This window comes from Hippocampus zosterae, chromosome 6 (genome assembly GCF_025434085.1).
Source record: "Hippocampus zosterae strain Florida chromosome 6, ASM2543408v3, whole genome shotgun sequence".
In the NCBI taxonomy this organism is placed as follows: Eukaryota; Metazoa; Chordata; class Actinopteri; order Syngnathiformes; family Syngnathidae; genus Hippocampus; species Hippocampus zosterae.
This window is the reverse complement of record NC_067456.1, coordinates 6,463,276-6,484,714: the sequence shown is the minus strand read 5'-3', so window position 1 is coordinate 6,484,714 and position 21,439 is coordinate 6,463,276. Positions and strand designations below refer to the sequence as shown.

The window sequence follows — 21,439 nt, the reverse complement described above, 5'->3', positions numbered from 1 at the left end:
TAGACAACCAAGTAAATCTTTTGTTAGATGGCCATGTTGGAAAACACATTGGATAAAACAAGGCATTCAGATTTGATCTATATCACAACTTGGGCTATCTAAATTAAAGGACTAACTTGAGAGATTAATTTAATTAAAAGAAATGTAAAAAGTTTCTGTGGCGGCCTATAACCTCTGCTTACATTACAGTATGTTCTATTCACAATGCAGTTCAATTCCAATTCATCAGAAGCCAAAAATGTGCTACGTGGGGTGACAATCGTCCGTGAAACTGCAAAGTTGTTGTAACAGTATTACTTTTATATTTAGATTTTGTTGAATCTCACTTCACTTCATGTCGCCAAAATATTTCTACCTCTTCACACCTCGACCCTCTGTGAGATAATGTGAGCACCTAAACACAGGACGATACTGTATTTACTTCCATAAACACTAGTCGTCATGCTTTGTGTGGATGTGTGCCACATCACAGACATGTTTCGCTCACTTTGGAAGCCGCTTTGTTTGTGTCGAGTACACACACACACAAAAAAAATGTTGCACATGACAAGACAGTCTGCTTTGAACGGGGTTGTTTAGAGAGGAGGACAAGTGTGCTATCATTCCTGATCCTCTGGGTTTTGACGAAGCCTGACTTTTTTTTTCACACACCTGGGGACTGCTTAAAATTGTGTAAAAATGGGATAATGTCTCCTTCAACCAAATATTTCACCCAAGGGGAATGCGCAATTTGATGGGGGACAGCTGTGTCACATCAATCCACTGACCCCACTTCACTCCCACACACAGATAACATCATCCAGCTCCATAAATTTAAGTGACCCCCACCCCAAAAAAAAACAACTGTGAGAAGGCAAAAAAAAAGGCTTGACAAGCGCAAAGAGCAGACTCGTATAAATATCAAATGACCCCACCCCCGAAATATCTCCCTCTTCGTCCTAAACGTCTTCTCTTTCTTTTTCGGCAGGCTTCAACTGAGACTGTTATTATGCGTTCCGGTGGACTGGCGGCCTGCAGGCATCCTCCGCATAAGCACATTTCAGAGCAATTATGCAAAAAAAGGAGCCGGAATGCATGCTTCCCATTGCCAAATCACAGGCAGTCTTTCCCCGCTTGCCGCTCAGGGAATCAAGTGCAAAGTAAGAGCTTGTCAGCAATGAAAACTCTTGGATGCGTCGCGGGAATAGCGTTCAGTGAAGCTCTACAGCAGTGGTTGTCAAACTTTTTAAAACAAGTGCCCCCTCCAAAAAATGTTTACAGCCCCCAACATCTTTTGGGAGCTGGCCATGTTGGAAATGTGCTCAGGTGTTACCTCAGAAAATTCAGCCCCCTGTCACCAGTTTCAATTTACGACAGAGTTGGTAAGCACACAAAAGTTTCAAAATTCCATGCTTGAAAAGACAAAACTCTCTTATTTTATTTTGAAGACGCCAATTTACAGTAACAGCTCAGCTCCAATTTCTTTCAAACGAGTCCATTGTCTAGCGTCAGTAAATTCATAAGCGTACGAGCGCATTTTTTTTTATTTTGAAAAGTGAGACGCGGTTAAGACCTTTAAGTTTCTTTCAACTGATTTACAGACTTACTTTTCATAAAGCATTCACACACATGGCCTCTATTTTATCAGCGCTGTAAGATTTAGCGAGCGCACCGAAGCAACTCGGCACATCTGGGAAAACGCTCAGTAGCTTGATGGAAGAGCGGTGTGGTGCGTCGCCTCCGCAACCACATATCAACTCGGGCTGTCGCTCTATAAAAATAATGTATATATTCGCAGTGTTTGGTAGCGTCTCTCTGCTTTTGCAGGCATAAAGCAAAGCCTGTCTGGATGAAGCCATCCAGAAAATGGCACAGTTGAGGCAGCTGGCAGGCTATCAAGAGTGAATTAGTTGCAGTTTTCATCCATAAAAGCCAAAATAACTTCCAAGAACAAACAGTCTGTGAGTGTTTTTGTTTGGCATCTGAGCTACTAAGATGGCGTCTGTGTATGTTTGTATATACTGTCGGCGTGCAGATAAGTGGTGCGCATGGCAAGTGGAATATTGCACTCCAGTTCAAGTCTGTCTCTGCACTTTGAGGCACTAACAGGTCAAGGTTATCTTCAATTCGAAGTTGCGTCATCTCCTAGACTAGCGGCAGCTAGCTTGACTAGGCTAGCTACGAGTTGAAAGCTACGTCGACGTTGGCCGAAAAAAAGAAACAATCTATTACATTAAAATGACATATCTACACATGTTAACAATAATTGTTGCCCAAATTATGCCCCAATTCTTTAGGTTCATTAGCTAGTGGGTCTGTGAAAAAAAAAAGACCATGGGCCGAGCTACGTGGTGGTCAATGGTGGCACGGCTACCGATGGCCAACGGCACCCCGCGAAGGGGACATGATTGACAAACGCATTGAGGTGTTGCAGAAAATTTGCTCCACCTAAATAACCACTATTTTCACAAAGACCCATTTTACTGACGGACGAATACAATTTACCGCGGGGAGGAGCTAGCTTGCAATGTCTGGTATGTTTTCCACGATTACTTTAACTTGGTGTCGATTTGTTGTGTTTGACTTCATTTTGAATCGTTTCAGACACAAGCATCCGGTAGTGTCTTTGTGGTTGTCAAACAGCCGGTTGGAGACTGGGCTCCACTTTCTGTTAGACTTATGTGTTTGTTGTCCATCACCGTGATTTAAAAAAAAAAAAAAAAAAAAAAAAAAGAGCCATCTTATATATGAACACAATTAAAAGTTAATCCAAGAAAGTTTTAGTCTTTGCTGACCAGACATTGAGTCAACAAAGCTAGTGTTTGGACTTATTCACAGTCCTGAAAGTGGCACATTGAGAGACATTTGGCACTGACAGACATTACGAGTGTCTGGACTGCTGATTACTATTCACACGCGTGTCTCAGAGGAAAGTGGCAGAACAAATTGCAGTCATCTGGACTGTGCGTCCGTTTGTGTGTGCGTGTGTTTGTGCGTGCCCGCGCGCAACCGTGACACGGCGTTAATCCATCGAAGGAGAAACACTTGACCTTATAGCTGCAGGGCCAAAGAGCAAGGCACATGCCCATTTGTGGGCACAGACAAGCCTGCATTTCACTTCACTGTTTAATTGAGTAAATGTATGTATTTGTGTCGCCTGCACTACCTTCAAAAGCACTCTCGAAACGCTTACATTTTAAATATAATGCCACAATGATCGCTATTATCCATTCAATGAATAGATTAAACCCAATTTAAATATGCAAAGGAGCAAGATGGCCAAAGCGAGACGCGACAGTGGAAAAAAAAAAAAAAAAGTAAAACGCATGCAGAAATCCAATGCTGACTCGCTAGAAAGGTGCTGGAGAAAAAATATGCAAGCCTGAGCTGCCACCTAGCATTTTAATCGCACGCCAGCCAATCGAAATTGGAGCGGAATGTCAAGTTCAGATAAGATAAAAGGTACACAATAGGGACATGCAACAGAGGATATGCCAATCAACATCAGATCTTTTGGACCTCCCTTATTAGAGATCGGACTCATTTTTCAACCACGATATGAGGAAAAGTCAATGTTTGACAACATGACATCCATCTCATTTGTTTTTTTCTATTAAGTTTGCAGGACTTTAGAAGTGGCCCTGCCTATGAATAGCCCAAATTTGCATTTAATTGGTGCGCATTGAAATGTGAAAAAAAAAACCAATGAAACCCTAAAGATTCTTGCAAAAATGCTGAGAAACATTCAAGAGACAGAAAATGGGGGCAACAAAAAAAAACAACTTAAAAAAAAAACAAAACTCGACATCCTCTTACCAAATGATTTAAAAACGAGAAAAAAAAGAAAACCTAATCTGACCCTACAGTATATGCGAAGAAACCTTGGATTACTTACGATGACAGCACAGAATGTCCCCGGAGTGAAGGTAATGGAGAGGAAGCGTGTTTGCTGTACTTATTTCTTCTTTGTCTTATTTGCGGCTGTGATCGATGACGTTATTGATCGCTGAACAAGTTATGACATTACAACCACCAATGACAATCATCGATTATTCAAAAATGCAAAACATCTGCCGATCAGATCTGGCTCAAGTCTACAACTTACCAACTTCATCAAACTCAATCACTTCCCAAACTGTTACATTGTTGTGCCATCCCGAATTGAAAGTTTTTGTGTCCATTGCTTCAAGATGTGACTAACCCTCAATCAAATTCACACAACTGACTAAGAATCGTTTAATTAGACTGCGACCACTGTATCCGTACTGCTTTAGTCAGCAAAACACCGAGTAAATGAAGAGCGCCTCCGCTGGTTGCCGCCAAGTCCTCATTTGCTCCAAGGCACGATTAACTGAACACAAATATCCCCCAATTCATAACAACCAATTCATTGATTATTCAATTACCGGTATGTCTCATAAACTAATTTTAGTGAAAATGAGTTAAGTAGATGTTGTCGCTAATATAAACGGAAAACCAAACACAGGAGCTTTGGGAGGAGGTAATAAAAGCATGTAAGTAAGTGCATAAATAAAGCCTTTACAAGAGCAGCTTCCTGGTTAATATTTAAAAAGAAGGGCTGAGCGTGATGGATTTCCTCCTGTTGAGCCCACTCGGGAATGCCGTCTGGTCTGGCGATAGCGTGTATGGCAGAGGATGTTCGACTCCATCAATGAAGCAGGACTAATAAAACAAAAACGCAAGAGGCGGCGTAAAGGTTATTAGTTATTTCTTCACGGATTCACCTCTCCCTGACCGCCTGACAAGTCCCCGCTCGTCTTACATGTATGACTGCCGCCTAGGCAACGATGCCCGCAAGACGACCGTCGTGGGTCCGGCTTGCCGAGAAGCCTTCGGCCCGGTTATATGAGGCCGCCGTAAAGCATCTCCGTGTCCTCCGTTGGGAGAGTTAAAAATGATTTCCCCCGCGTGGTCATGTATTTAGCAGGACAGTCAACCCCAGTTCATCGCAGCGGGGTACGTTCCAGACCAACTCATCTTAGGTGAAAATCTTGGATGTAGAATAGTGAGCATACGATTTTTAAAAACTAGTTTTACCTCTCCCACATGCTTTAAACACATTCAAAAACTTCAAAACCCACTTTTAAAAGTATTTCCTAGTGTCTGTTCTCACCCTTTCACAGTCGAGAGAATGGGAGACTGCTGAATAGTATCACTTTGAAGAAACAAAAGGAAGAAGACTTGCCAGCAGAGTTCCCTAAATCAGAGGCAAAGCATGCTGGCCTCAGGCTATTTGTTACTCCCAGTTGAAGTTTTGAACTAACACACTAAACAATAGACAATTGCAAACAGTAAAATGCCATTACACTAATGCCTCGGTTTTCATGGCTACAGATATGGCTGTATTTTTTCATTTTATTACTAAATAAAATAAAAAATCAAAAAATTAATATTATTATTATTTTTTTAATCAACACAATATTTTGGAAAAACCCACAAATCCCTGAAACTGGAAATGTGAATGGCAAAGTGGTGAGGGATTACTGTACTAAGCTTTCAGAGTTGAACAAAAATTATGTAGTAGTTATTAAAGTTTCAAATAATTTCTACTTTAACACACATGGAACAGTAACACAAACAAACAGAGCATGCATCAAGAAAGGATTGAAGACAACCCCCCGACTGAATTGCCCTATAGACTGATCCGGCTAGAACAAGCCACTTTTTGTTTCTAATAACAGTAATGACCATATTTCAAATATGAGAATGGAGAATGTGCCATTCCGATTGCAAAGTTATGGTTTTATGGTTTTCAAAATAAATGAATGTTGGACTCACATGCGATGCGAACGTATGCCTTGCGACTTTTGGTGGTTCCGGCGGAGCTCCATGCCACGCACTGACACCAGTAATCTTCTGGGCCGAATAGTTCCTCCACCTGCTGCCGGGTTATTTCTATGCTGGCTTCTCTCACAACCAGACCTGCAAAAAAATAGCAATCATCACCATTATATTTGCAACCTCCCCCCGACGCCACAAAAAAACACATTTATTTAACCATATATTCGGCGCTATAAGGCACACCTAAAAGCATTTAATTTTCTCAAAAGCTGACAGTGTGCCTTATAATCCGACGTGCCTTATATATATATACATATACAATACAATACAATGCATGCTGATTTCTATAGCGCTTTCACAACAGCGGCAGCTGTAACAAAGCGCTTAACAAAACAGTTAACATAAAGTAAAATAAAGACACACACACACACACATATATATGGATCAATATTCTCATTTCTTAGAGGTATTTTCAATGTTCTGTATGGTGCTTTGTTACAGCTGCAGTGGTTGTGAACGCTCTATATAAATAAAGCTGTATTAGATTGTATTGCATTTCCTTTAGCATAGCTCCATCTAGTGGATGCATAACGTAACCATAGCCACTATTGTGGCTTCTATTCTATGCACCTTCTAATGCGGTGCGCCCAATATATGAAAACAGCTTTAAAATAGGCCATTCATTGGAGGTGCGCCTTATACTCAGAAGCATCTTACAATGCGGAAAATACGGTACCACAAAGTGTCCCACCATCGGAGTTCTTACAATTGGTGATGCTGCATATTGAAATTGTATTAACAAAAGTTGCTCAACAAAACAACTAAGTTCAAAGCGAGACAGCAATGTGAAAACCTATGGCAGTGCATTGTGGTATACAAGTATACTGCTTGGACTGTTGATTGCATGGGGCAAGCGCTATGAACTGTCACTGTTTATGTCAGCTACGTCTTTGTTGTACTTTCTTTATATAGTGTCCAGCAAGGGGCTTTCATCTTGAGCTGCGGAGACACATGGTTGTCTTCCCGTGGCTTACACTATGTTTAATGTGTGTTTGTTTGTTAGCGATTAAAGCAAGCTTCAAGAGCATGAACGGACTCAAGTGGATTACGAACAACCTGGTTAAATACAGGGAACACAGCAAACTACACTAACTGTAATGATAGGTGTAAAAGATAAACGTTCCGTAACTGTAACAGAGCACAGTAACTTTTTTTTTCTTGAATATGTAACACCGGTACATGTTTTCCATTACTCCCGAATCCTGATCCATCGTATCCTTTGAGAAGGCAACGGGATTAAATGGGACTGCTGAGCCGTTCAGAAAATGTTTTAGGAATAAAAGAATTATGAGGAGACAGAGGAGGAAGTGAATGTTTAAGCGCACAGACTAGAGAGAAAGATTAAGAAGTGCGAGAGGCCAAATGAAATGTTCAACCCAGAGGATAGAAAAATGGCTTTTAAGGGAAAAGTACACGGGGACTTGGATGCGTGGGCGGACAAAAATGTTCCATGCGAAAGATCTTGTCAGTTTATTTCGGGTTCAGGGGTGTTACACAGGCCAATGCCAACCATTTCCGCGGGGATTGCTCGTCGAGGACTCTCATGAAGGTTCGAGAAAATAAAGTTTTAAGACAGTAGCGAGTTGCAGTTGCCTGAAGAAGCAAAGGCAAAGGCAGGCAACAGCGATGAAGTCAAGATGGAAGATGATTTTTTTGGTTTTTAAGGAAAAAACAAATCATGTTGTTCTAAACCACAATATTTTTCTAATAATGAAAAATCAATCAATCACACTTTTTGTCTTTCTATTTTTGAATTTAAAAAAATCACATTACACCATCAACTCAACTTCATTCAGAGCACTTTAAAATATCTACCTCAGCTGAAATAAAATGTGCTGTGCAAAAAGAGCGAAAATAGAACATTAATAAGATAATACAATAATAATAACAATAATCATATTAATATAATTCATCGTCCTAGCACAATTTAAAAGATAACAAGGACTATAATCTCAAATATAAATGGCAGTCATCTCTATGATCATTTCAGCAGCATATCCATCGAGGGCACTTGGAAAGTTCTGGCCGAAAAGAAAAAAAAAATTGAAGTCAGCAGCAAGGTCTGTGAATTTTGATCATACCGGTTTAATGTTTGTCAATCGAATATTGTGAAAAATGCTGGAAAGGTACACAACAAGAGCTAATAAGAGTACAGAAGGCCAAAGAGTAGCGACACTGAAAAGTGACAATGCGAGCACTCCCGCTAGCAGGCTAACAAGGGCGACTGCTCCGCCATCACCAGCAAAAACTGCAGACGGGGGGCACAGCGAGGGAGCAAAGGCGCAGACGAAAATGCCAGCTAAAGGGGCAATTAGAAACAGCGAGAGGCTCTGGAGCACTTCGGTGAAAACGAGGAAAGAACTTGCGCCGAGGCTGAAAATTCAGCAAGAGTGCACAAAAGGGGAAAGTGACAGGTAGGAAGCCAACCATTACCCAAGCATGGGACTTATTCGTTCATTGCACAGTGGGAACCCCAAACTTTGGTTCATTTTTTTTTCCCCCCCAAGTGCCGTAATATTGCTGATAATATCATCTTGCGGACGATTAATGAACTTTTTCCAGTCATTGAAAAAAATTAATTATGACTCTGTTCCTTGTTTAGTCCTTAGCATGTCAGAAAATAGGCATAAAATGTTGATTGGTTAAAAATAAATAAATAAATATTGTTCTGCTGAAATTTACGAAGCCGCAATTGTCCTGCGTTGTTTTCTGACACAAATCTCCCAAGGTTAGCATTGCGAGACCAATTTATCAGAAACTTATAGTCAAACTAACTTTTCACAGGTTGCCTTATTTTGTTTGGATATCAAAATCAGAGCTACTAGGTGTGTGACAGAACTTGCCTTCAAGAGAACTCTTCATGTCATCTTTGGAAGTTCATGAGGAAAAAAAAAAAAAATCCCGTATAAAAATGAATGGAGCCTGTCACTGACATTCCCGTCAATCATGCGAGATCTTGACTTTAATGTTGGCTGTAAGCGTGTTTTTGCTCCTTGCGTTGAAGCCACACAAGTCAACTTTGACACACGGATTGCATAAAAATGCACAAAGTTTATTTTAATAAAAGTTTGTCAAAAATATTCAAGTTTAACACCAAAGTTTCCCTGGTATCCATCCATCAATATCGCTTTGAATTGAGTTAATAAGTGTGACATTCTGACATCGAACAAATGGCTCGGCATGACGTCCGCAAGCCAGAGGCTGAGCTGCACTGTTATTGTTTATCAAGTACTCGTCTGGCTCGAGGACAATGAAGCACATTGAGTTATCTGGTGTATTTTTGTGCTGATATCAATAAAGCTGCCTTGCCTCAGAACTCCACTTTCTGTCACTTAAACATGATCCTTGTCTATAAGTGGGAGTTTCTCTGGACAGTATTGATAAAATCTGAACTGAATCTCACTGCTGAACCCTTAAAAAGAGATGAGATGATACCTGAGGGTATGTTAGTACATCCTGACGTTCTGCTTTTTTTTTAACCTTTGTGATTTGGGTTTATTTGGTCTTAGATTTATAAACTTGTAGCGGTTTGCAGTAAAATTTTAATAAAACAACCTGAATTACACAAGCTCAAATCAACCTAACTATACCTCGGCCCTAACTTCTAAAACCCAACACTAAATGCAGCTTGTAATCGGTGAGTCAAGTGTTCATTTTTACATCCGGTTTTCATAATGTGCCAATTTTACTTTTTAATTGTTTGTATGCAAATGAATGGGTCACTGACTTTACGCAAGCGGCATTCATTTACAGTACGGTCATGAATGGGTTGTCATCTCCAGCCGAAGAGGGAGTCTGAGTCTCCTGAAATCTTAAACACACGCACACACAAAAAGAAAGTCTAGATTTGTTGGGTTTTTTTTGCTCGTCTTTTCTTTTTTTTTTTCTTTAAAGTTGCAGGCAGTTGGCAAAAATACTTTCTGCTAACAAAAGCCGTACGCTGCATTTGCATGAGACAGATCCGCCACCGAGTGTGATAAGTCTTGTTAAGTGTGCTATAATTCTTTATCCGTAGTGTATTTTGACAGAATAATGTCAAAGAGCTTGCATTAAGACTCCTGGGAGATGTTGAAAAATGTGGATAAAATTGCATTACTTCTTTAAGATGGGACAACAATGGATGCTGATGCCGACATGCAAATTAGGCTTTGTCAAAAAAAAAATGTCCATGCAACTTAAAAGAAGACATCATTCAAATTCAATAAACGGGGTGAATCAGTGCCGACTGCACCTTTGCCTCCGTTTCTGACATAGTACGCGAAAGCAGTAAAGCCATCAAACACCTGCGCCAAAGAAATAGAAAGATGTTACACAGAATCGAGTGGAATGGAAGTCGCTACGTAAAGGGCGGACGCGATAAGGAAGCAGTTTGAAGCTCAGCTCTCTTGAAAAGACGATAAGGGAAGCAGAGGAAATAAAGCACTTAAAAGCGATGTCGTGTTTAAAATGTGACAGGTTAAACAGACACATCTTTGGGGGGGTGGGGGATGAAGAAACAAAAGAAGGCTAAGGAAGGAGAAAAAACATCTAAATGTTTGTTCTAAGTAGTTTGTCTGTGTCATGGAGGGGGGGAGACACCCGAACGGGGAATGCAAAAGTAAAACCCAGCAGAAGGGCGGAGGAGGAAAAACAAAACATCCCAACGCAACTCTCGACAACCCCTATTGTGGATGCCTGGATGACTTTTTTGATTAATGAAGGAACTGTTCTGGGTTTGTATTATATTGAGTTGAATGACCGACTACAATGCCTTCACTTCTGGGAAAGGAGAGCCGCAGCCACAAATGTACTTTTCAGCTGTTAAATGGCAGGGAATAATCTCAGGGCAGACAAATGCCCAGGTACTCGCACATTGAATCCCTACCCCACTAGGCCCCGCCTCTTAAAGGCACATTAATGTACACACAGACCCAACATCATACGCACTATACATGCTTATTTTTTTAATGCATGTACCATGTTATTTAAAATATGTTTTTGTTTAGGTTTAAGTGTTTTAAATAAAAAATAAATAAATAAAATTAAAATTAATATGGATCCGGTTCTTCAAAACTCATTCCTTTATCTTTTAATCACAGCTTGAGTCTTGGTAGGTTTAACCGAGCGCTTACTTTAACGGCACCACCTGTTACCGACCTTAACTCGAAATGGCGTTCGCAGCTTTCATTGATTTATATAAGACGTCAATCTCTGTGCATTGTGGTTTGTCTTCTGTTGTTATTTCAGGGCTGAGCTTTTCAGACGACACATGAAATAAAATTCAGTCGTATACAAAACATGCACCTGTCTGTGTTGTTCAGTGTTGTTGTGTTTTGGAACATTGTCTCTCTGCAACCTTGGCTGACTTCCCTCTCGTAAAAAGCATTTGATTGTCCTTTTTTATGCATTCACAGAAAAGCAGCGTTTGTTTTTGTTTTTTTTTGGTGACTAACAACTTGTTATTTAGCATTGTACGGTGAATCATGTGAGAAGTACAAATTCTGCACCGATGGAAGTATGCCAAATTTTGGCATCATGGGTAGAGTCGTCGCCCCGAAAGCATGTGATGTGAATTGAAGACTTCAAATTGTCATAAGGTTTGCCTTGTTGTTTGTTCCCTGCTATTGGCCAAGGACAAGGATGAGGATAAGTGTTAAAAAATAAATAAATAAAAAAGGATGGATCGAATTAAATCATAAATCCCCTATAACAAAAATGTACTGAACTATGGGTGAAGCACGGAGGAGCGAGCCAAACAAAAACAGAGGAAACAGAGACATCATGACATTCATGCCTGTGCAAGCAACTCACGTGGGACACCACAGACGCAAGCGAGTCGATGGACCGTGTCCGAGTGAACACTCCCACTGCGTTTGTGTGCGTGTGTCTGCACTCATCTGTGCACGTCACTGTGTGGGTCTCCCTTGACGTTGATTGATCAGTACCATTCCTTCCGGGTCACGTTTGAATACCTACTATATATGTGTGTGTGTGTGTGTGTGTGTGTGTCTGTGCATGTAGCAGTGAAGCAAGACATTCCAGGACACACACACACACACACACGCACACGCACACACACACTGTAACCTCCAAAGCACACCCGAAATGAAACACAATAATGGAGCTGCCTATAAATTGTGATGGTTGTTAATAACCAGATAAGAGATTTAAAAAAAAACTAATAAAAAAATAAGGGTGGGGGGTGAGGCAAAAAGACGCCAAAAGGTAGGCAAGTGGGAGTGATGGGAGGAAAAGGAAGCACGGAGAAGACAACATTGACAGGAAGAGTGCGAGAGAGACGGTAAAGATGAGAAGAAATCAATAAGTGCAATGGCAGCAAAGGAGGAAAGGAGGTCACAAATCACCCGAGCCAATACTTTGAGCATAAGTGTGTGTGTGTGCGTGTGCGTGTGTGTGTGTGTGTGTGTCAAAGGGAAAACGCGAGTTATAGCTAATAATTCACACGGTGACTAATGGAGACAAAGTAAGTATGAGGGCGCACCATATGTCATTAGTCCATTCCATGCTAATGGAGATATACCAAGGTCGTGGACAGGGTGCTTCGGTTAAAAAAAAAAAAAAAAAAAAAAACTTGGCAAGACAATGTGCCCACAGGAGCAAGGACCATTTTGTTTTTAACTCCAAAAATAATTTTCCAATGAAACCAATGAATAATATATCATTCCGAACCTAAGCCGAAGGCGTTTCAAGCTATGTAATGATTTAAAAAGAAACACACAATCGCGAGCGTAGTAAAAGCAGAGTGAAATTCTCTATTGTATATTCAATATAACAAATATATTCCATAAAAAGACCCAGTAAAAATAAAAAAAATATTTTTTTTATTAATAAAAGTAAAAATAAAAAAATTCCAAATCCAAAACATAACGCATCATGAGGCAACTTTCAAGCATGGATGCATACGGTGGATTTAAATTAACATTAAAAACATGCAAAAAAAAAAAAAGAATCGAATTCGGATACAACAAGGTCAACTTCTGCAGGAATAATGTGAGGGAAACAGCCCACAATCCAAAGTATCCCACATCACATGCTGAGAAGATCCTTGGTGTCTCTCCCCCCCACTAGTGGACATCTACAGCTCTCATTTGACTCTCTGCAGGTGACCCCAACCACCCATTTCACAGCCCCTTCGACCTGCTGCCGTCGGGGGAGGAGACTGCGATTCCTGCCTCTGTGCAAGAACCAGCAGGCTCAAGAACAGCTAATTCCACCCTCCCTGTTCTGCCCGCATTACTGCACAGAGATGTGGGGCAATACATCTGACTTCACCACATCCATTATTGATGCTGCAAAAAACGAGTCATTAGAGTAGGCCACAAGGTTGTTTCTTTGTTTTGCTTTCATTAATATCCAAGATCACCGTTTATACTGCTGGACTAATTCTATAAATGTATTTTGGATTACGGATTATAAATGATAAATGAGGGCAGTGCATCAATTCTGCTTTGTATTGTAAAATTGTGTTTATAAGGATGCCAAGACAATAGTTGTCTTTCATTTTGTATTGATAAGGGGAGGATCTTACATTTTAAAAAACGTTTTTATGCCGCCTTTCATTTCTTTTCAAGGATGCAATAAATAAATAAATGGAATGGAATGAAATGCCAATGAAGTGCAGACATTGCATTAAACATGAATAAAAACAGAACGGAATGATCCGCTGATCTTGTTCAACCTACGCAGTATTAAACTGAATACACTACAAAGACAAGATATTCAATGTGAAACGGATGAACTTTGTTGCTTTTATCAAATAATCATTCATTTAGAAATTACACAAGAAACACATTTTTTAAATAGTATTAATGACCGAGTTAATAAGCAACTCAAGACTTTTGGAAGTCAAATCAAAGTACCAGTACCCGTAAATGAACAGGTTGGGAAAAAGGTCAAGATGAAGGAAAATGAATGGACACCTCTTCATCCTTTAAGGCATTTTAGAAAGAAAATGATCAGCGGTCAGGTTAGTAATCAGCTCAGGACTTTTTGAAGGAAATAAATTCAAGACTTTTACAAGACAATTTGTTGTGCGCAAAAGCGCTTGATACTTTCTAAAGGCAAAGTCATGGGATATTCTTCAATGAGCAAGTCAGTGATCCCATCTCCAATCCAATCGCGCATGTTTTTTAATTACAGAAATCAAAATGGAAAGCATTGAGAGCCATGTATAACATGTACGTGTGAGTATTTCGTCTTTGACGTATGCACGTTTTCATCCAACATGGTGGCTGATAATTGTGTTGTGTTCAAAACCTCATCTGGGGGATGGGCGGGTTGCATCTCTGGTTCGTTGGTCTTGTGTCTGCTGTTGCTGAGAAACAGGAAGTGACCAGCTGGCACGCCATACGCCAACAGCGGGCACGGTTAGCCGCGGCTGTCCGGCAAGATGACAGCATGAAGGCGGCTCACCTTCCATCTGCCCGCGTAACCCGTCACGTTCCGCGAATGCATTCGTTTCGAAAAACGCAAACTAAAAAGGACGTTAAACATGCGGAGGCCTGCGATCGAAGAATTCCGTCGTCGGGTGGAATCAACACGCTCGCTGATTTTGGCAGCGGAGAGGCAGCAGATGCACGGATCATTCGTGGAATGCTGTCAAAAGGACTTCCATTGCGAGCAATGTGAAGAAATGGCACGCATGTGCGATTGGGGGTAATGGGGGGAGGGGGATGGGGAAAACAAGGAGATGAGAAGAAGAATAGAAGCTTGGCTAGGAAGAAAAGAAGCACAGCAATCGGGGCTTCAGTAGTCGCGGGAAACTACAATAAATGCGCCACATTGACACATCACTCGGAAAGAGAGACAGCCAGTCCATTCCGACCTGCCTACCTAACCAATCCTTCTACCTACCTGCACCAATACTTCTGCCCACCTACCAACTAACGTTGGCTGCAATATCTTATTTTGCAGAGCCGAGCTATGATATCATTCATCGGTGGGCAAATTCCAAGCGATCACCGATCTTGCGTGAAATGCAAAACTTTCTGCCGAGTCCCTCGAGATAAAGTCTACTAATGATGCGTCAAGTGACAAAGCACATATTAAAATCCAAAGCAAGGATAACGAAACAAGAAAACAGCACCGAGTTCTTAAATGAGCAGGATGTACCAGAGGAGCTTAAGCATCCCCCGAGCGAGCGAGCGAGCGATGGTGCGGCGCCCAGCCGAGCGCGCCATTAATCCATTTTTATTAACATAACATCAAGCATTGCTCGATGCTTATTTAATCCAACTTTTCATTGAATTATATCTCGATTTATCATCTATACATCACCGCCTGAGCTGTTAAAATGTATCCACAGGTTAGCCAACGAGTGTCTGACAGGGTGAATAATAAATGACGAGCAGGTGCGTGACGATGCCCGTAATGAATGCTGAAGGATGATGAGTAAGAAGCGGAGGATGGCGGAAGGCAAAAAAAAAAAAAAAAAAACTATAAAAGACAGCGGTGATTATTACACAGCATGCTGGCTGTCATCCTGCTATTTTTTATTATTCCTTTTTTTGACACATCCACATATCTCCATTAGGTGTGCATAATTAGATGGGCAATTAAGATTGTACAAGTGAAGAAAGGCACACATCTAATGCGATTCAATAAAGGGGGGCGGGCAAAAGTCTGCCTTTACAGAGATAGCAGTGTTCAGTTTTGATTGGCAATGTTAGAGAGGAAATAATTCAACAGTTTGTGTCGTTTCGAGAAGGCCTGTTATATTTTTTATGGGATTTTGCAGTACAGGTATATGGAAAAGTCTGAATTTAAAGGGCCTTTAGCAGAGTACAACGTTGTGCCGGTCTACTAGAAATAATGCGGTGTAATTAACAGGAAAAGGAAGAGGCAGAGTAGGTCCCCAACTAATCCTCGGCAGTAAAAGTCACTGCTCTCACACAGCCGAGAGAATATACGCCTCCGAGTATTCTTCAAGGCTTTGTTGGCATGTGTTGCAGCGCTGTGTTTGTTAAAGTAACAGTTATTGGAAGGTTTTTAAATTATAGTAACATACAGTACAAGCTCATTCTTTTTAGCCTGTCAGTGGCACTTTCCATCTGTTACACAAAAATGAATTAGTTGTACAGGCTCATTGTTACGACGTAATGAAAACTGCGATAATCCGGATGTCATTTTGTCCATTACATTTTTAAAATTGTAATTGAATTTTTTTTTTAAAGTTTCGGTTCGACACTTATTTTGCACCCCATGTAATGCATATCCAATTACATAGTAAACAATGTACACATCCGGTTTTATATGTTACAACATCAGTGTTACGGTTTGAGGAGCTGAGAAAGCCCACTCACAATAGTCTCTTGGTGAAGAGGAACAGTGTTGATCATATTTTAGTTAAAATTTTCTTCCTCTTGAAAAATGTAGCGTAACGTGGGGGACGTGTTGTGATTGTAAATATTCAGACACTGGGACAATTGATTTGTTACGCGCTTCAATGACGTGACGCCAACTTTAATTGCCGAGTCTCGAAAATAACGGCATCGAGGAGTGATTGTCTCATTTCTCCAAATGTTAATCCCTCCTCCCTCCTCTTTTGTTTTCCTCAACGCAATCTTTGATGCGAGGGAAACCCAAGTACACATTTGTGAAAACTGTGCCATATGGACTATAAAAAAGAAAAAAAATAGACAATGAATTAAAGGGAAAGAGAGAAATGAAGCCTATAGGACGCAGACTTGAACCGCAATGATCTACGGCTTAGCGGTGTCTACTAAAGCACATAGTTTGGTCTTCTTTTAAATCATGATGTGACAGAACAATCTCAAAGCACCAACTAGAACATTCTTTCTTTTGTGTGTGTGTGTGTGTGTGTGTGTGTGTGTGTGTGTGTGTGTGTGTGTGTGTGTGTGTGTGTGTGTGTGTGTGTGTGTGTGTGTGTGTGTGTGTGTGTGTGTGTGTGTATGTGTGTGTGTTTGCCGCTGTGAGTGTGACAGCTGAATCAGTGGAAACCTCAAACTGGGCTCACTTCCTGACTTGGCTTGGTTACCCGCAAACACAACCGGGACACTAAATGATGCACAAAGCACCAGCAGGTTTCACTGTGAACTGCGCAGCAGCGACAGAGGAGCTTTGTCCGGCATGGAAGATTATATAAGATGACAGGAGGGATATTTTTCATTCTGCGATGGGAACGTGAGCCGAATTGTAACTCAAAATGACACAAAGAGAAAATAAAACCCTTTGAAAAAAGTAAAACTGTCGGCAAATGCCTTAGGCTACCTAGCAGGCTAGTTGCTATTTCACGAAGGATGTCGCAAGACAATTGGAAAATATATAATTTACCGGTAGATTCTGGGATTGGCGGGGGGGATTGTTGAGTGTCTCAAAAGAGCAAAATGACAAACTCAGGTGAGAAAGTCTGGAATGCGGTATATCAGTTAGCTGGATGAATGTTAGCTTAACGGGCTCCTTCCTGGTTGAAGGAAGATAACAAAAAATGACTAGACCTTAACCATTTCTGATACTTGGGCAGAATGGGCGCTTATTGTGACATAAATGGTGACAAGAAAAACTAATTATTATACAACAAAAGTGACCAAAGAAAATGTGTAGTATAAACCCACAATGAGAAAATAAATGCATCACCAGCAAAAAATTGTAAAAATTCCAGAGCGCTGCCAATGTGTTTTCTACTTCCTGGTTTGAGGAAGAGCATACATTGTGGGAGTCCGCAGCGGCAGGAAGATGTAGTGAATACAATTAAGAGGATAGACTATTGGGAATAGTCTGATACATTCTCACAGAGTGAATATGCAAATGTTAGTTGTAAATGTAAGTCTAACAGTTCACGCTATGTGTGGGTGACTCATTACCTGAGTTCTCATCCACACGTTCTTCCACTGTGTGATCCTTCTGGTGGACCCATTCGCTGTTGCACTTGAAGTAGATCTGCGTGGCGGGCGTGGCCTTGCAGTAGAGGTTGACGGGCTTGTTCTTGACGATGTAGCCCTCGTCAGGTTCGAACAGGAAATGCGGCAACGGCTCGGGCGGATCGGACGGGAAGGTCTCGGGCAGCTCGCTCAGGAAATCGTCGTCTTCTCGTGCTGTTGTGGGAGGGAAAAAATGATTAGAATTTCACTGAAAGTGATGGGGGTTTTCGTGCTCTTTAACACGGGACCCATTCCATCCATCTTGTCAATTCGCCTCCCTCTCATCCATCCTTCATCCTCTTGCTTTTTCTTCTCTCATACTTGCCAAGGGAAAAATGTTAACCCTTGAGTAGGCAAAAGATAAGATAAGGGTTTTCGAGAATCTCGAGAGACAAAAGGGAATACAAACTTGTATATACTTGTGGGACAAATAAAGAATATCTTATCTTATCTTATGAGGGGCCAGTTCAAATACACGCAATGACTAAGAAGTGTCTGTCAATTTCTCCTTTGACAAGATCATATAGCATAAGGGCTGTTGTTTGTTCACAACCCCCCGCCCCCCATAGAATTTATTTTGTGATTTCTTCTCTTGATTTTCTGTTTGGCGCATTAGTGTTGGCTTTTCTGAGTGTCATTGAAGTCATCGTTCATTTACGTTTTCTTGGGCGGTCACTCTCGAGCAGAAGGCACGGAGACCGAGAAGGAGAAGGACGTGCCGGTCCAGTAGTCGCTTGAGTTGTGTTTATACAGTACGTTTTAAAAAGAACCAACATGAGCACGTTTGTTTTCTGTCGTTTTGCTCCGCTGCAGAAACTGCCGTGTGAACGCAAGTGGGGCAGCCCCGGTACAGTGTCGGGGCTGTTGTGGGACCATAAGTCGCTCAGCGGCTTTGTACGTGTGAACACTCCACACAATTTGCAGCACCGGAGCAAATGTGTGCCTGTGAACGGCCCTATACTGTACACATGAACCGGCAGTTACATACATACCAGCTTGGAATTAACATCAAATAAAGTTTGTAAGTGAAAGGCATTCATTTTTCTCTCAATTCCACCTCTTCTCTTCTCCTCCTGCCGTATCCTCCTCATTCCCATGGCATTCTCTCCCATTCTGTTTCCTTTCCCCTGTCCGTTCTCCTCCATCCTGTTTCTTGTCCTTCGTCTTCACCCCCCCCCCCCCCCGTCCATCTAAGATATCCTTTATTAAGATATCCTTTATTTGTCCCACAATGGGGAAATTACAATCAGAATTCAGAAAGGAAAACGCTGGGTAGGGAGAGGGAAAAAAAAACACGCTCGAACTATCCTCTTCCGAGGATAATTTAAGTCCAGGATAAAAAAGACCCTAGCACAAAAATTGGCATATGACAGTTACAACAAGTCACAAGACATAACATGTAATAAGGGGGGAGGATGAATGGGAAGGGGGGGTGATTATTAATTTCCCTCCCCTTCTGATCCTTCTTCTTCCCCACTCCACTTTCTCCATCACCACCGTCGTGCCCCTTCCACTTCCCGCTTCCTCTCTTTCAATCTTCTTCCTTCCATTATATCACTTGACCTCCTCTTTCTTTTCACTTCTTTTCCCCTCCTCTTGTCTCATTTTAACCTTTCTTTTAATTCATCCACACAAATAAAGTCAAAGATCTCCGCGAAGTATTTCACCCCTACTGCGTCCTTTTCCTTCACACCCCCACCCCCCCTTTCCTCAATCGATAGCTTGTCAAGGTCACCAAAGCGGAGAGGATTACAAGTGTAGGTGGACATGTCTACAACAACAGATGCACCGCGCTCACCCTAATACACAGCGCTGTGCCATTTCCTCCCCCACTGTCATCAGTCATTTTCCTGAGCTTGTTTGGACTTATAAAACACACACCGCTGTAGTTCGTATTTCACAACACACACAGGTGATCTTTAATTCGGTGTGCCTTCTTATCTTGGGCAACGGCGGCAGTAGCTGCGGGCTCGGAGCTATAAAAGCAGCTTAGGTAAAACAACACCAGCAAAAATAATGAGAACTGAGTAGGCCGGTTCCACTTTGATATCACTGTGCTGACAGTATCTCTGCCCGCCGTCCCTCTAATTAGTTCTGTGACAGGGGGGGGGGGGGGGGAAATGGTGAGACATTTATGTGGCGTAATTCCATTATCTCCACAGAAAAAAATAAAGTTTTTCTCACTCATGGATTTATTTTGCCGCTGTGTCACATTTGAGGGTTACTTTGCTCCGTCGACAGCAGCGACTGAAATGAATTTCAAGACCTTGATGACATTTATTTAAAATGACATGAAAATTGAGATGTTTCTCCAATGCTTGCCAAGGTGAATGTTCCAAAAGCATGGCATCGGGTGAAAACTTCAAATTGTCCATAGATGTGAATGTGAGCATAAATGACTATTTGTGCGAGTTTCCGCTGTGATTGACTGGCGACCAGTCCGGGGTGTTATATGCCTTTCGCCGACGTTTCGGCTCTAATGAAGTTGAACGCTGGAGGAAAATCAATGCATGACCGAGATAACAGTTAAGTCGTGTGAAATTTATATCGATAGCCTCAGATCGCAAAATTATGCCGAAGGTCTTCACATTAACAGTTTATCAACGATATTCAAGATTTAAGTTAAAACTGCATTTGCAGTATCTGTCAGTTTAAAAAGAAACTTCCCGAAATTTCAAGACCACAGATGACCCAATGGGGATGTTGCGAGTTGTACAGTTGTTCACAATTCGCCATTTGCGGATTCACCGATTCTAAGATCTCTTTTGGAATCTACTGTCTGTCAATCACTGAGAATCTCAACTTTTAGCTCTTTGGCACCATCTAGTAGCATCTCGGTGCCAAGGAACTACGGTGAAGTGAGTTGAGAAGCTTCATGAATGCATACGTAATGCTTTGCCACCATCCTGTGGTGCTATTCTTTCAAAAGAATTCGCCAATATCCGAACAGTTCCGAGCACATTTTCCGTCTCACAAAGAATGTATTTGGTTGTATAATTTCACATTTGATGGGTGCAGTGGGGGATACTTCATCGCCTCACAAATAACCTTCCCATCGTAATGTCAGTTACACATGAAGGAAAATCACACAATTATGACCACGAGTATCGTTTATTTTTCCACCACTCCTGGCAGCTCTGCCGCTATTCGCTCTCCTAGCCCCGATGAATACTCTCTGTCATCCTCATCTGTCATTCAGCGCTGGGGGGCTCATTGCTCCACAGTGGCAGTTGTAAATTATTGATTGGTAAAGGAAACATGATAACCCGAGAACGGGGCGGGAGGACTAAGGAACGGGGGAAGGAATTGATACACAATTCCCTTTGTCTTTGAGCTCATGTCTTTCCGTCTCTTCTCCCCCCTTCAACTTCCTTTTTAACGCCTCACTCCCAAGCCGTCAATCCTCCATTTGTTTATCTGGCGGCTCCTCTTTGCTGATGACCCCCGCCCGCCCCACCAACCGGGGTGAATTACGCACCTTCGCAGCGCAGCTCATAAACGTCTGGCCTGAATGCTGTCATCAAAAATGAATGGCCACGGCCGAACAATATCCCCGATGCGATTTATTGTACCTTGTAAATATTGCACCACGGTGGGACCCAAAACCTCCATTTACCCCTTTGCTCGTGGCTCTGCTTCAAAAAAACCAAAAACCTTGCGGAACACGACCAATAAATATCGGGAGCATCTATTTAGGATGAAGTGATCAGCCGTGGCCG

General features: G+C 41.6%; 1 protein-coding gene across 3 annotated transcripts in view; it reads right to left on the bottom strand.

Moving 5' to 3' along the window:
• LOC127602372 (netrin receptor UNC5C-like) overlaps nucleotides 1-21,439 on the bottom strand; it is a 156,170-nt gene that overhangs the window by 52,989 nt on the left and 81,742 nt on the right. For all 3 annotated transcript variants that reach the window (XM_052068442.1, XM_052068440.1, XM_052068441.1), the window contains exons 2-3: nucleotides 17,664-17,894; nucleotides 5,779-5,922 (exon numbers count right to left, since the gene is read on the bottom strand). In XM_052068442.1, the coding sequence (XP_051924402.1) occupies nucleotides 5,779-5,922; nucleotides 17,664-17,894 (375 nt within the window). The remainder of the gene's footprint in view (nucleotides 1-5,778; nucleotides 5,923-17,663; nucleotides 17,895-21,439) is intronic.